Source organism: Rutilus rutilus (genome assembly GCF_951802725.1).
Source record: "Rutilus rutilus genome assembly, chromosome: 12".
Classification (NCBI taxonomy): Eukaryota; Metazoa; Chordata; class Actinopteri; order Cypriniformes; family Leuciscidae; genus Rutilus; species Rutilus rutilus.
Genome location: NC_140217.1, coordinates 39,997,808 through 40,010,307, shown reverse-complemented (window position 1 = coordinate 40,010,307; position 12,500 = coordinate 39,997,808). Strand labels below are relative to the sequence as shown.

Sequence of the window (12,500 nt, the reverse complement as noted above, 5' to 3'; positions counted from 1 at the left end):
TGCTAGGCTGTTCTGTGTGGTTGCCAGGGTGTTGCTATGTAGTTGCTAAGGAGATTTGAGTGTTTTTGTGTTCTGCTACAGTATGTGGTTGCTAAAGTGTTTTGGTGGTTGCTAGGGCATTTGCTAGGCTGTTCGGTGTTGTTGTCAGGCGTTGCTAAGGAAGTCTGAGTGATTTTTGATGTTCTGATATGTGGTTGCTAAAGTGTTTTGGTGGTTGCTAGGGCATTCACAGTTGCTAGGCTGTACTGTGTGGTTGCCAGGGTGTTGCTAAGGAGGTCTGAGTGATTTTTAGTGTTCTGATATGTGGTTGCTAAAGTGAGTTGGTGGTTACTAGAGTGTTGCTATGCAGTTGCTATACTTTTCTGGGTGGTTGCCAGGGCGTTTCTATATGGTTGCTGAGAAAATCTGAGTAAATTTTAGTGTGGTGCATTGTGGTTGCTAATGTTTTTTGGTATTGCTTTGCTGTTCTGGGTGGTTGCTAGGGCATTGGTATGTGGTTGCTAAGGAGGAGTGATTTTTAGGGTGATGGTATGTGGTTGCTATGGTGTTGCTATGTGGTTAATTATAGGCCCAAGTGTTTCTGTTATTTGGGAATTTTCCAGCTGTTTTATCGTTCAGCGGGTGAAAATTCTGCATCTGTACTTAGTAAAGTAACAGCACATTCATGTCTAGAACACACACACAGAGAGAGAGAAGTTTAATACTTCTCTTATGGCATCAGACTGTATGTAAAACACTTTTCAGTTCTAATTGAAATAATTATTTTTTACAGCGTTTGCTGATTTGGACTGAATTCAGGATAATAAGTTTCTCTGGTCTGTTGTCTGTCTGTTAGTATCCAAATGAGTTTGTCTTAGCTTGCGAGAACAATGTTTTTGCAACTTGGCTTCTTCAAACTCCATCACGTCTCAAATGTGTGTTTGGCAGCGAGTGTTTGGACGGCTTTTCTCTGGAAACAGCACTTTTGATTTAGACGACGAGCAGATGGTTGTAAGTAGATTGCTTTCATGTTAAGAAATCACTTTCCTTCTTTTGTCTGGGCTGCAAACGGAAGATTATTTTAATGCGGCCTCTTTTTTTGTCATTACTGTGTATGGAAGGATGACATAACACCAAATACTCTGGAAAGAAAGAGGATGAGGAACGGAGAAGCCTGACGGCGCTCCAATGCCATTGGTTCAGCGACAGAAACCTGTTGCCAAGCTTACAGTCCAATTATTAAAGGAATATTTTAAAGCTCACATGTTGCTCGTTCAGAGCACAGGACATTAGTTATCATGTTTCATTGAAATATCTACTTTATCTCAGATGTTTATCCTATGATTTCCTAATGAGAGAAAAATAATGAATGTGGAGAGCAGCTTGGATCATTTGTTGAGAAATGTTTGAGTTCAAATTGAGATTTTGCAGACTTCTATATCTTGGCATGTTATGAAATGGCACATGCTGATTGGTCCTTACCTCAATCTGATTGCAATCACATAATTCTCTTTACGGCACACCTGATTGGTTCCTGATGTATCAGTAGCCAATGAGCTTGCGGCTCAATATTTGGTCAGCATTTTCTGTAGCAGTTGCGCACTTTCAGAAACCCTCCACCCTCCCCAGCTCCACCTGTGTAGATCTGCTACGGGTTATTCATGTACGTTATATTGTAAAGCAGCAGCATGTGTTACTTGCTCACAGCAGCGTGTTGTGTATGTATTGGTAGTAGCAAGTCTTGTACTTGCTCTGCAGCAGCAGCAATAACCAAAAGCAGCAACAATAACCAAAATCAGCAACAATAACCAAAAGCAGCACCAATAACCAAAAGCAGCCGCAATATCCATAAGCAGCATCGATATCCATAAGCAGTAATAACCAAAAGCAGCAACAATAACCAAAATCAGCAACAATAACCAAAAGCAGCAACAATAACCAAAAGCAGCCGCAATATCCATAAGCAGCATCGATATCCATAAGCAGTAATAACCAAAAGCAGCAACAATAACCAAAATCAGCAACAATAACCAAAAGCAGCAGCAATAACCAAAAGCAGCCGCAATATCCATAAGCAGTAATAACCAAAAGCAGCAACAATAACCAAAAGCAGCCGCAATATCCATAAGCAGCAATAACCAAAAGCAGCCGCAATATCCATAAGCAGCAATAACCAAAAGCAGCAGCGATATCCATAAGCAGTAGCGATATCCATAAGCAGTAATAACCAAAAGCAGCAGCGATATCCATAAGCAGTAATTACCAAAAGCAGCAACAATAACCAAAAGCAGCCGCAATATCCATAAGCAGCAATAACCAAAAGCAGCAGCGATATCCATAAGCAGTAGCGATATCCATAAGCAGTAATAACCAAAAGCAGCAACAATAATCAAAAGCAGCCGCAATATCCATAAGCAGCATCGCTATCCATAAGCAGTAATAACCAAAAGCAGCAACAATAACCAAAAGCAGCCGCAATATCCAAAAGCAGCATCGATATCCATAAGCAGCAATAACCAAAAGCAGCAGCAATAACCAACAGCAGCCGAAATATCCATAAGCAGCAATAACAGCATAAGCAATAACCAACATAAGCAATAACCAAAAGCAGCAGCAATATCCATAAGCAGCAATAACAGCAGCAGAGTAGCAGATCTATTCTGCCAAGACCAAACATATCATATTGTCATATCTTAGCCTGAAGTCGTCATACTCAGATTCTAGTCAGAATATGAGTCTGATCTGCTCCATTGGGCTGTGATTAAGGGGCGTTGCAACCGAACCAAGAAAGAAAATGCCTCTGCACTCAATTGGATAGACCTCCAACCAATCAGAGCAACGGAGTAAGTGACGTATGTTCTTCATTCATCTTTCCGATCGACAAATGCCTTGATCGCGGTTCTCCACAACGGATCAAGTTCAGACCGAACTTTCCGACCTCAAATGTTGTGGGCGGGGCTAAGTTCGGCTGGTGGTATAATTAACCACATAGCAACACCATAGCAACCACATACCATCAGCCTAAAAATCACTCCTCCTTAGCAACCACGTAGCAATGCCCTAGCAACCACCCAGAACAACAAAGCAATGCCCTAGCAACCACCAAAAAAACACTTTAGCAACCACAATGCACCACACTAAAATTTACTCAGATTTTCTCAGCAACCATATAGAAACGCCCTGGCAACCACCCAGAAAAGCATAGCAACTGCAAAGCAACGCTCTAGCAACCACCAAAACACTTTAGCAACCACATAGCAGAACATCAAAAATCACTCTGTTCCTCTTTTAAAATGAATGCGCTGTCGATATCTTCTATAACAGACGCGATGGCGGAATCTACACATTTCAATTCTCTAGCGGCAGCCATCTTTGTTGTAAACGAATTCAACCCAAGCGCTCTTTGGTGACGTGGATGATTACGTCACTGTTGATCATCTGTCCATCATCGTATAAAGCCCGCCCTGGCAATTTGATTGGTCCGAGCAGCTCTGGTTCGAGCACAGTTGCTCCACACCGGATCAAGTCCAGACCGAACTTCCCGACCTCAAATGTTGTGGGCGGGGCTAAGATCAGGCTGGCAACCAGGCTAGTCATATCCATTATCATGCCAACAACTCAGAGTTGTCATGACAGAACTACAGTCTTTCTGTCAAAAGAAACATCTGAGAAGTAGGAAGCATCAGAAAAAAGTCCTCGTTTTATCTCTTAGTAACAACTGAGATGTTAAAGAGATTCTGTGTAAATTCTGTGCATGTTTTTACTCATAAGAAGTTTTGTTAGCATCCCTGTGATTATGTAAAGGCAAAATGATGATTGACAGTCAGAATGTGTTTTCAGTTTGAGTCACATGATCCAGTCAGCATCACCTTGAAGAGAAACCCGCCTCTGATTGGCTGTTAGGAGTGTTGTATAGTAATGCATTTGAAATGAAAGTAACGTGATTGGCCTCTGTTGTTCTCACTCTGACTGTGAGTTTGACAGCCACAAAATGAAACGCTGATCCAGGCACGATAATGTGCACGTGCACTTACAGACTCACTGCATACTTAAATCATGCTTTTTATTTATATTTTCAGTGGAATTTGTCAGTCATGATTATTGCTCTCCCTAGAAACTGTATAGTAATGCTTGGAATCGGCAAAGGAAACCATAGGGAATGCATAACAATGCAGTGAAAGCCAATGTGAACACCTTAGCAACCGCATAGTAACGTCCCGGCCAATCACAAAACCCTAACAATATGGCCGTGAGTTTGGCTCATGTTTTCTCCAGAAATTGTAAAAATCTGCTAGAATATTTATATTTCAACAGCTGTAAATATTCACACTAGCCTATTTTCATTTCTACTCATCGATCATCAACAACACTCTGTCTCTCTCTGTCTGTCCGTCTCACTCGTTTAAACAGGTCATTCATCTTCACATGGCCAAAACAATATGTTGATTGTACAAACACGGTTATTAACTGGACAGCTTCCAGCGGGAGTTATTTTGGATGTAAAGGCCTGTGGGAACATCGTGTGCTTTAGAGATTTGTGCTGTGATGCAACCGCAGAGAGAAATAAAAGCCATCGGTCGGATCACTCCTTCACTTTAGATTAGTTTTAAGTAGCTAAATGTCACAGATAAGCATCATCGTCCTACAGAAATAATGTGTGTGTCGCGGTTTATTCAGCTGGAGAATCTCACTTCACCTCACTTCACCCAGGAATGTCCTGAATTTTGAAAAATTATTCATAAAATTATTAATATATTTTTCAAAACAGTTAAATTCAACTTTTAGGGTTTGAGTGTGTATGTTTGTTTGTGTGTGTGGGTTTGTGTTTGTTAGTGTGGATTTGAGTGTGTGTGTTTGTGTGTGTGTGTCTGAGTGTGTGGGTTTGTGTTTGTGTGTGTGGGTTTGTGTTTGTGCGTGTGTGTGTTTGTGTGCGTGTGCATGTGCATGTGAGTATATGAGTGTGTGTGTGTATGAGTGTGTGTGGGTTTGTGTGTATGTTTGCGTGCGTGTGTGTATATGAGTGTGTGCGTGAGTGTGTTTGTGTGTGTGTATGAGTGTGTGTGTGTGTATGTGCGTGGGTTTTTTGTTTGTGCATGTGTGTGTTTGTGTGCATGTGTGTATATGAGTGTGTGTGTTTGTGTGTGTATATATGAGTGTGTATGAGTGTATGGTGTGTGTGTTTATATGAGTGTGTGAGGCTTTGTGTGTATATGAGTGTGTGTGTGTGTGTGTGTGTGTGTGTATGAGTGTGTGTGTGTGTGTGTGTGTGTGTGTGTGTGTGTGTGTGTGTGTTTGTTTGTGTTTGTGTGTGTGGGTTTGTGTTTGTGCGTGTGTGTATGAGTGTGTGTGTGTGTGGGTTTGTATTTGTGCGTGCGTGTGTGTGTGTTTGTGTGCGTGTGTGTGTGTGTGTGTATGAGTGTGTGTGGGTTTGTGTGTATGTTTGTGTGCGTGTATATGAGTGTGTTTGTCTTGTATTGTGTTGCAGATGTTCTCTTCAACAGCACCCCATCCTCATTTTTCTGTTATCCTAATTAAACGCACACACACACACACACACACACAACCGAAAAACAATTCCCCCTATTTGCATAATGAGACAGAATCTGTGAGAGACTAACGAGAAATCTAACGATCTCTCCAAAGAGAAAGTCAGCCAGAGTCGGATCCGTTTCTGTCTCATTTATGAACGGCCGCCCACTTTTATATTAGTTTGTTTTGATTATGTTTAATGACTCGCGGACGGAAAAACACGTCTGTTACTGGACAGAACTTTAACGAAGCACCAGTTTAATGAAGATTCACTCACGCCGCTCTTTGAAGCATATATGACTAAAAAACATCATAAAAGTATCGTAAATTTAAACCGTAACATGATTTTACAGTATTGTTTCCAGATTTTGTGCTTGACAGACGTGATCGCAATGAACAATGAAGTTTCACGGCAAAAATAACATGGTATGATACGAGGATCTTCATGTTTCCAGCGCAGGTCGACATCTACACTCCTGCTGATGGAGTTCATTTACTGAGCAAGCGTTAAGTGTTTGGCATGATCATCACTTAAACACACACTTACTGAAGTACGCAGCCACACCACCTAGTATTTTATACTATATTTAATATTACTAAGTACATCCCTACTGTGGACGGCTCAGTGCTTTAGCGCCTGGAATAGAATCATTCCACCCGTCTAGATGCTTTTCAGGCCATAATTGCAACTTAATCTCTGGCACTATGCAATTTGCATTGTAATAATATCCAATATTCAAACTGCAGTAATGGTCTTGCGGTTTAGGGAATATTTGCATCTAGCAGCTGGTGCTTTGGGTTTCTCTTTCATGCAGATTTGGTCTTGTTTGTTTGTATTTAAACGTTCCTTTGCTGGTTTATTTAAAGGAATAGTTCACTTAATAATGAAACCCTCAACGTTGTTTCATACCTGTCTTCTGCTGAACACAAAAGAAGATATTTTGAAGAATGTCGACCAAACAGTTTTTGGACCCCATTGACTTCCATAGTAGGAAAAAAAATTACTATGGAAGTCAATGGGGTCCAATAACTGTTTCTTCAAATGATCTTCTTTTGTGTTCAGCAGAAGAAAGATCTGAAGCAAGTTGAGGGTGAATAAATAGTGATGAGAGGTATATAATTTCATTGTTTAAATCATATTAGTTTTAGTTAAGAGTAACAACACTGGTCTTATCGTGATCGATTCATTACTCAGAAGAACAATTATGTTAAAGTTATGTTTGAGTTTCAAATATGTGTTAGTAGCCGTGTCGCATGATAGCAGGAATACAAAACAACGTGTCATCTTCTAATTTTAATCCACGAGCCTCATCTTCCAGTCAAACGAGTGATTTAACCACAATCATTCTGGTAGCTGTCTGGTTCGAAACGTTCAGAAATGTCCCCTTAAGTCACCCACGGGTTACAGTAAAGTGTGCAGTAAAGGGCAGGTCGATTACGGACACGTGCCGTGGTTAACAGGAAGACTCGAGGTGCAGAAAACCCCTGTTGTGTGTCTAAGTTTAGCTGTAGTGATGAGAGAGGCATTCAAGTCAGAGAGAAAGAAAGAAAGAAAGAAAGAAAGAAAGGAGCATAGATGACAACATCTTCAATCTGTCTGAGCGATTAGCGTCGTGGCCGGCCCGATCTGCCACATCTGATGAGGGACGTTCTCACGCGCTAAATACAGCACTTCAGATTTACTTGACAGCATATCGTTAGTCATACGACACTTTCTGATTTACAGTGAAATGCAGAATCATCCAGCGCTCAGCCGAATCACTTCACGTGTGGGTTGTCTGCTTGAGACAATCGGCCGGCTGAGAGAAACTGATTGGCGGATATTAGTGTGAGGAAAGATTTGACATCAAACTTTATTGAAAACATGTTTATTTTTTGCAATGCAAATACAAGACATTGCCAGTATTATGATATAGTGGTGGTATTACCGTGGTACTTTGAGATGTGCATGTCCATGAGATGTGAATATTTAACATAAACACCTGCTTTTTCTTTATCATATTTATATGCTACACCACCGTTGAATGAAATCCAATACTTGTTTCTTACTAGTTTTGGTGTGCTGATTCCAGAAATATGTGCATGTTTTGCTCGAGCACAAACAAAATATGATTTTTTTGTTGCTTTAAACAACTATTTGTCTCGTATTATCCATTAATCAGCAGAAAACTCCCACATAGACACGATTCCTCTGAGCCTGACGACAACTATCTGTTCAGTTCAGTTCTCCGCCGCTTTTCATTACGACATTATTTTATGCCTAATCCTGAATTCAAGGTTAGAATTATGGACAGATGTTTTCTGCTGATGACAGATGTTGTGAAAAAGCTTGTGTTTATGTTTCTAGACATTAAATGGAGTATTTAACATTATTCCATTATTAGTATTTGTCCAACTCCTTTGCAGATTGCAAGTTAACTGATACAATTTGAATACAAACTGAATACATTTTTGAATACAATAATTTTGAATACATTAAAACAACATCTTTTGACAAAACTTTTTAGTTATTTTAAAGCTAATATATATATAACGTAACTAGTAATGTAACTAATTACTTTTGAAATAAAGTAATCAGAACAGTAACTTGATTACATTTAAAAGGAGTAATCAGTGATTAACTGCATTATGGAATGTTTTTATTGATATTTTTGATATTGATATATGTTATTCATCAAATTAGTTTTTATTCAAGATGCAGGGCTGTGCTTTGGGACTTTAAAGAATACCATGGTATAACCATATACATGTACCATGTTATTTTGTTCATGAGCCTGAGGCCGTATTTCATCATCCGGTTGTAATTTTTCTCTCAGGTCATTTGAGAGACAGCGGTGTGCACTACAAGTACACTACACTAGTTTCATATTTCTGTGTGTGTGTGTGTGTGTGTGTGTGTGTTTGGCACACTCTCTTGTGTGAATCATTAGATGTTGGATTGCTCCGATTCCTAAACCCAGACTGCCAAAACTCCTGCCGGGAGCGTTTCCTCAAACAAGCCTCACACACAGAGTGGGACAGAGGAGATCTCTCACACACACACACACACACACACACACAGATACATGAACACGCAGTGGGAAGAGGCCAGAATGACTGACTGAAATCAGTTCATATGTCATGATTCACGCTGAGCTCAATATGTTATAGTGGCATTTAAGTCAATCATCACTTGTACTAGTGCTGATCATGATGTGATCAAACGCCTGAAGTATTAAAGGCACGGTTTACACACACTGGATGATAAAACAGCTGGAAAAGTCAAATAAACACACATTGAAGGAGGGACATGAGCCATATATCCATAATATTAGAGGGTGGATTATGGGTAAACACCTTAGATACTACAGTAAAATGTCAGTGAGGGAAAATCCTGTTGGGTATTGATGATGTTTTGATTTGTGAAGCTCTCATTGGTTGTCTGTCAATGATGAATCAGTCGTTTCACTTCTAAGTTGGGTCCGTTGTCCTGTGTTTTCTCTCCTCTCTGTCTCCTTCCGCCTCTCCTCTTCTCCATCTCTACAGAGCAGATTCAGTGTAGGAGATCGAGGTGTTAGGCTGTACGGCGCGTTACCCGTGAGACACAACCCTGAGGAGAAAAGACTGCCCTCTTCAGGGGTGAGACCCGTTCCACACCTTCATCTTCCTCTTCAGCTCTGATACAAACCCTAGTGAGACCTAACCCTAACCTACTGACCAGAAACACACTCTAAACAAGGGGCTTTTGCCCAATAGCCGTCATTTCACCGTCTCGGTTAACTATAGACCCGATATAGTCCGGCTATAGCTCTATTCGGACGGGACTAGTTTAACATGGAGAGGAGGGGTAAAGTAATAATTACCAGAGCTTCTCTGTGATTTTAGTCCTGTCTGAATGTGCATCTCAGTGATCATGACGGACAATGTCATTTAAGATTACGGCGACTTTTACCTTCAGTAAAAAGGTCCGGAGAAATAACCTCAGGTAATACTAATCCTGTGCGAGTAGACCCGCTGTAAATATGTATGCAAATATTTCATAATTTCCTGTTTAAAAGTAGTTTTCCACAGTTTTTCGAGTATTGAGACGCTTGAAAAAGCATTCAGTTGCGTTCTAGTCACTGGGACGAGTCTGTGGCAAAACTCAAGTGTTTCACACACACCATTCAGATCAGAGAGAAGATCGACAGCACTTGTTAGAGGCACGAAACATCTTTTAGCGTTAGATAAGTGCCTTTTACACAATCCAATCTGAAGTTAATTAATACATCGTTCGACCGGACATAACCGTTTTATATATATAAATATAGGTTATATGTGTTTGCGCACATGATATCAGGAAGCAGCGTAACACACACACGAGGACAGGAGTGACGGCGGTGTGTAAATCGAGTTACTCTCCCACTTCTGCTAGTTTACTGAGATCTCTGATCCCGTGCGGATTGGCCATTAATTTGTCCTGTGGTAAAATTACACTCCATCTACCCTGGTAAAGTTAATCCTGTCCGAATAGGGCTTATGAGTAACCCACTTCTAGCCAAAATAACCTTGAATTTGAATGTCGTTTTTGCTAAAATAACTTGTGAGATGAATGATATTCCATCATGTAAGCAAAGTCAACAGTGATTACAAGGCGTTTGGTTTTTATATCTTTGACATGTTCATATTTTAGATGACTAGTCTATTCTTGGGCGATGGTTAGACGTCTATTACATTTTCACTGACAGCCCAAATTTTGCCCTGTTTTAGCCTAGACGTCTGGGCCGTGTTTGGACGGCCATTAGACGTCTTTTAAACGCAGAATTGCTTGCTGGGATTATGGATTCCCCAAAGAACCTTTCAGAACCACTTTTAATAATAATCTTTAATGATGTAAAGTACCTTTTTTTCCAGTATAAAGAACCTGGAAAGGTTCTATGGATGATAAAGTTCCTTCATGAAACCATAGATACAAATAAAGATGGAGTTTATGCAAGTATGCAAACACCAAAATCAATAATGGAGTGTCTATTTACACTAACTCCGCCCACTAATGTCAAAATGACAGAAGACGCTGGATTATCAACAGTAGAAGTACGGCGCGTGGCAGGAAGTTTTGATGCAAATCGACCCGAGTTCAAATCGGAAAGGCATTTATTTTGAACATAAATTAATATATAAATTAATAATCATTCTAATTCCACGAGAACAGCGAAGTCCACACCACAGCAATAACAAAAACAACATTGGAATCACTTTCAGACCCTTTTTTTTTTTCTTCCCAGCTGATGAATGATAAAAACATCCAATCAGAATCTGCTGACACACAAATATATGGTGAAATAACCAAAGATTGTTTCTGAAAATATAATTAACATTTCCATTGACACAGCCACCATATTGGATTCGTTTGTCCACTCATCGTGGTTTATGTCGTCAGTTCGCTGGGTTTTGGATCAGGGTTTTCTCTAGCGCCCCCTGCTGTCTGACTGTGACTGTCTGTCTGTGGTGGTTTTGTGGTTCTCTGAGGGTCACATGATGAACTCAGAGTCTCTATATGTCCACATATGGCCACACTTCACACCCGCCATAACCTCCCAGCCACTCTCACACACACACACACACACCACATGCTGGATAAAGTTTAAACTTGAGCCAAAAACCAGTCAAGTGTAACTACTTAAACTCACACAACACACAGTGGCAGCATCAGATACTAATGCCATGACACTGAATGATCACCATATTCATGCACAATGCGTTTGCATGGCATTTCAGAGAATATTGGTGATATTATTAGTTAGTGATTATCATGTAATGTGGATGTTGTTATTTTTCTTTTTCTTTGCTTTGAGCATTTAAGAATGAATGTCTTTGTGAATTATTTCACCAAAAGACATAGTATTTTACATGCATTTTTATAATGTGAGTTCTACGAACAAGTCAAGTCAAGTCATGGTCATTTATATAGCGCTTTTAACAATGTAGTTCACATTTGCTATAAAAACACAGTCACTGTAGTGCATTTGTTAAATGAGCAATGCACGTGAATAAACAGTCATTTTAGCACCATCTTTGTAGATCGTAGGCTTGGTTTTTATTCTGTGCTCATTCAGTGGTGTTTTTGCAGTTGCAGATACACACAGCTTATGTTTGCAATGCTGGTTCACACACATACAAAAGTGACTCACGTTCAAAAGTGTGCATGTTTGACTCAGAATTACCTATGTTTCCTTTTTCACTTTCCGTTACTTGAAAGGACGTCCGTATTTAACAAAGTAAAACACGTCTGACTCACTGGAAAATCTCGAACTGCGTGTGCCCTCCGCTTTTCTTTTCAATTGATCTACTCAGCATATTAACTGAAAATGTGAAACTGTGGAAATAAACATGTTCCAAAACACTGAAAAATCCTCTGCGGTAGCTTTTCTTTTTGGAAAGATCTTCTCGTCGTCCTGCTCGAGTGAATACCGCCGTGTGCAATATTGTGGGCGGCTTCTTTTTAATTAGAAACGAGATGGTATTGATGTTCCAGAAACCGGCATCGTAAATCATTTATAGCGCCAACAAAGCAGCTCACGCTGACCAGTCGTACCCCGTCTGAGCCGTTATCAGGGAGAAAAGCTGGAATATCAGGGAATTTTAAAATGGTGATTTTCCTGGGAAATTATGCAGATTGTATATAGTCCCATTGGGTTTCCATGTTCATATTTCATTGTGCTGTGAGGTACTTTAAACAATACCATGGTATTGCCATCATGGGAGCGTTTAAAAAAAAAAAAAACATTTACATGGCATATGTTTATATTTATTTTATACTATATTATTTTATATAATGTAATATTTAAAAATTCCAAGAATAAGCACTTTTTGTAAGCAAACGGAAAAAAACCCAGCTTGGATATGCAATGGTTTTTGAACATATTTGGTAATACTAAGGTTTACTTTAACCTTGAAATTGTACAATTCTGATTTATTACTTTAAACAATAATATTGTATTACCTGTATATAGTGTGTTAAAGAATAAGATTTC

The 12,500-nt window shown here is 39.7% G+C and overlaps 1 protein-coding gene across 7 annotated transcripts in view; it reads left to right on the top strand.

Moving 5' to 3' along the window:
- Positions 1-12,500, top strand: part of tox2 (TOX high mobility group box family member 2) — a 125,344-nt gene that overhangs the window by 38,023 nt on the left and 74,821 nt on the right. For 4 of the 7 annotated variants that reach the window (XM_084425688.1, XM_084425684.1, XM_084425683.1 and 1 more), the window contains exon 2: positions 9,034-9,126. The exons of the other annotated variants lie outside the window; for them this stretch is intronic. In XM_084425688.1, the coding sequence (XP_084281814.1) occupies positions 9,034-9,126 (93 nt within the window). The remainder of the gene's footprint in view (positions 1-9,033; positions 9,127-12,500) is intronic. 7 annotated transcript variants of the gene reach the window in all.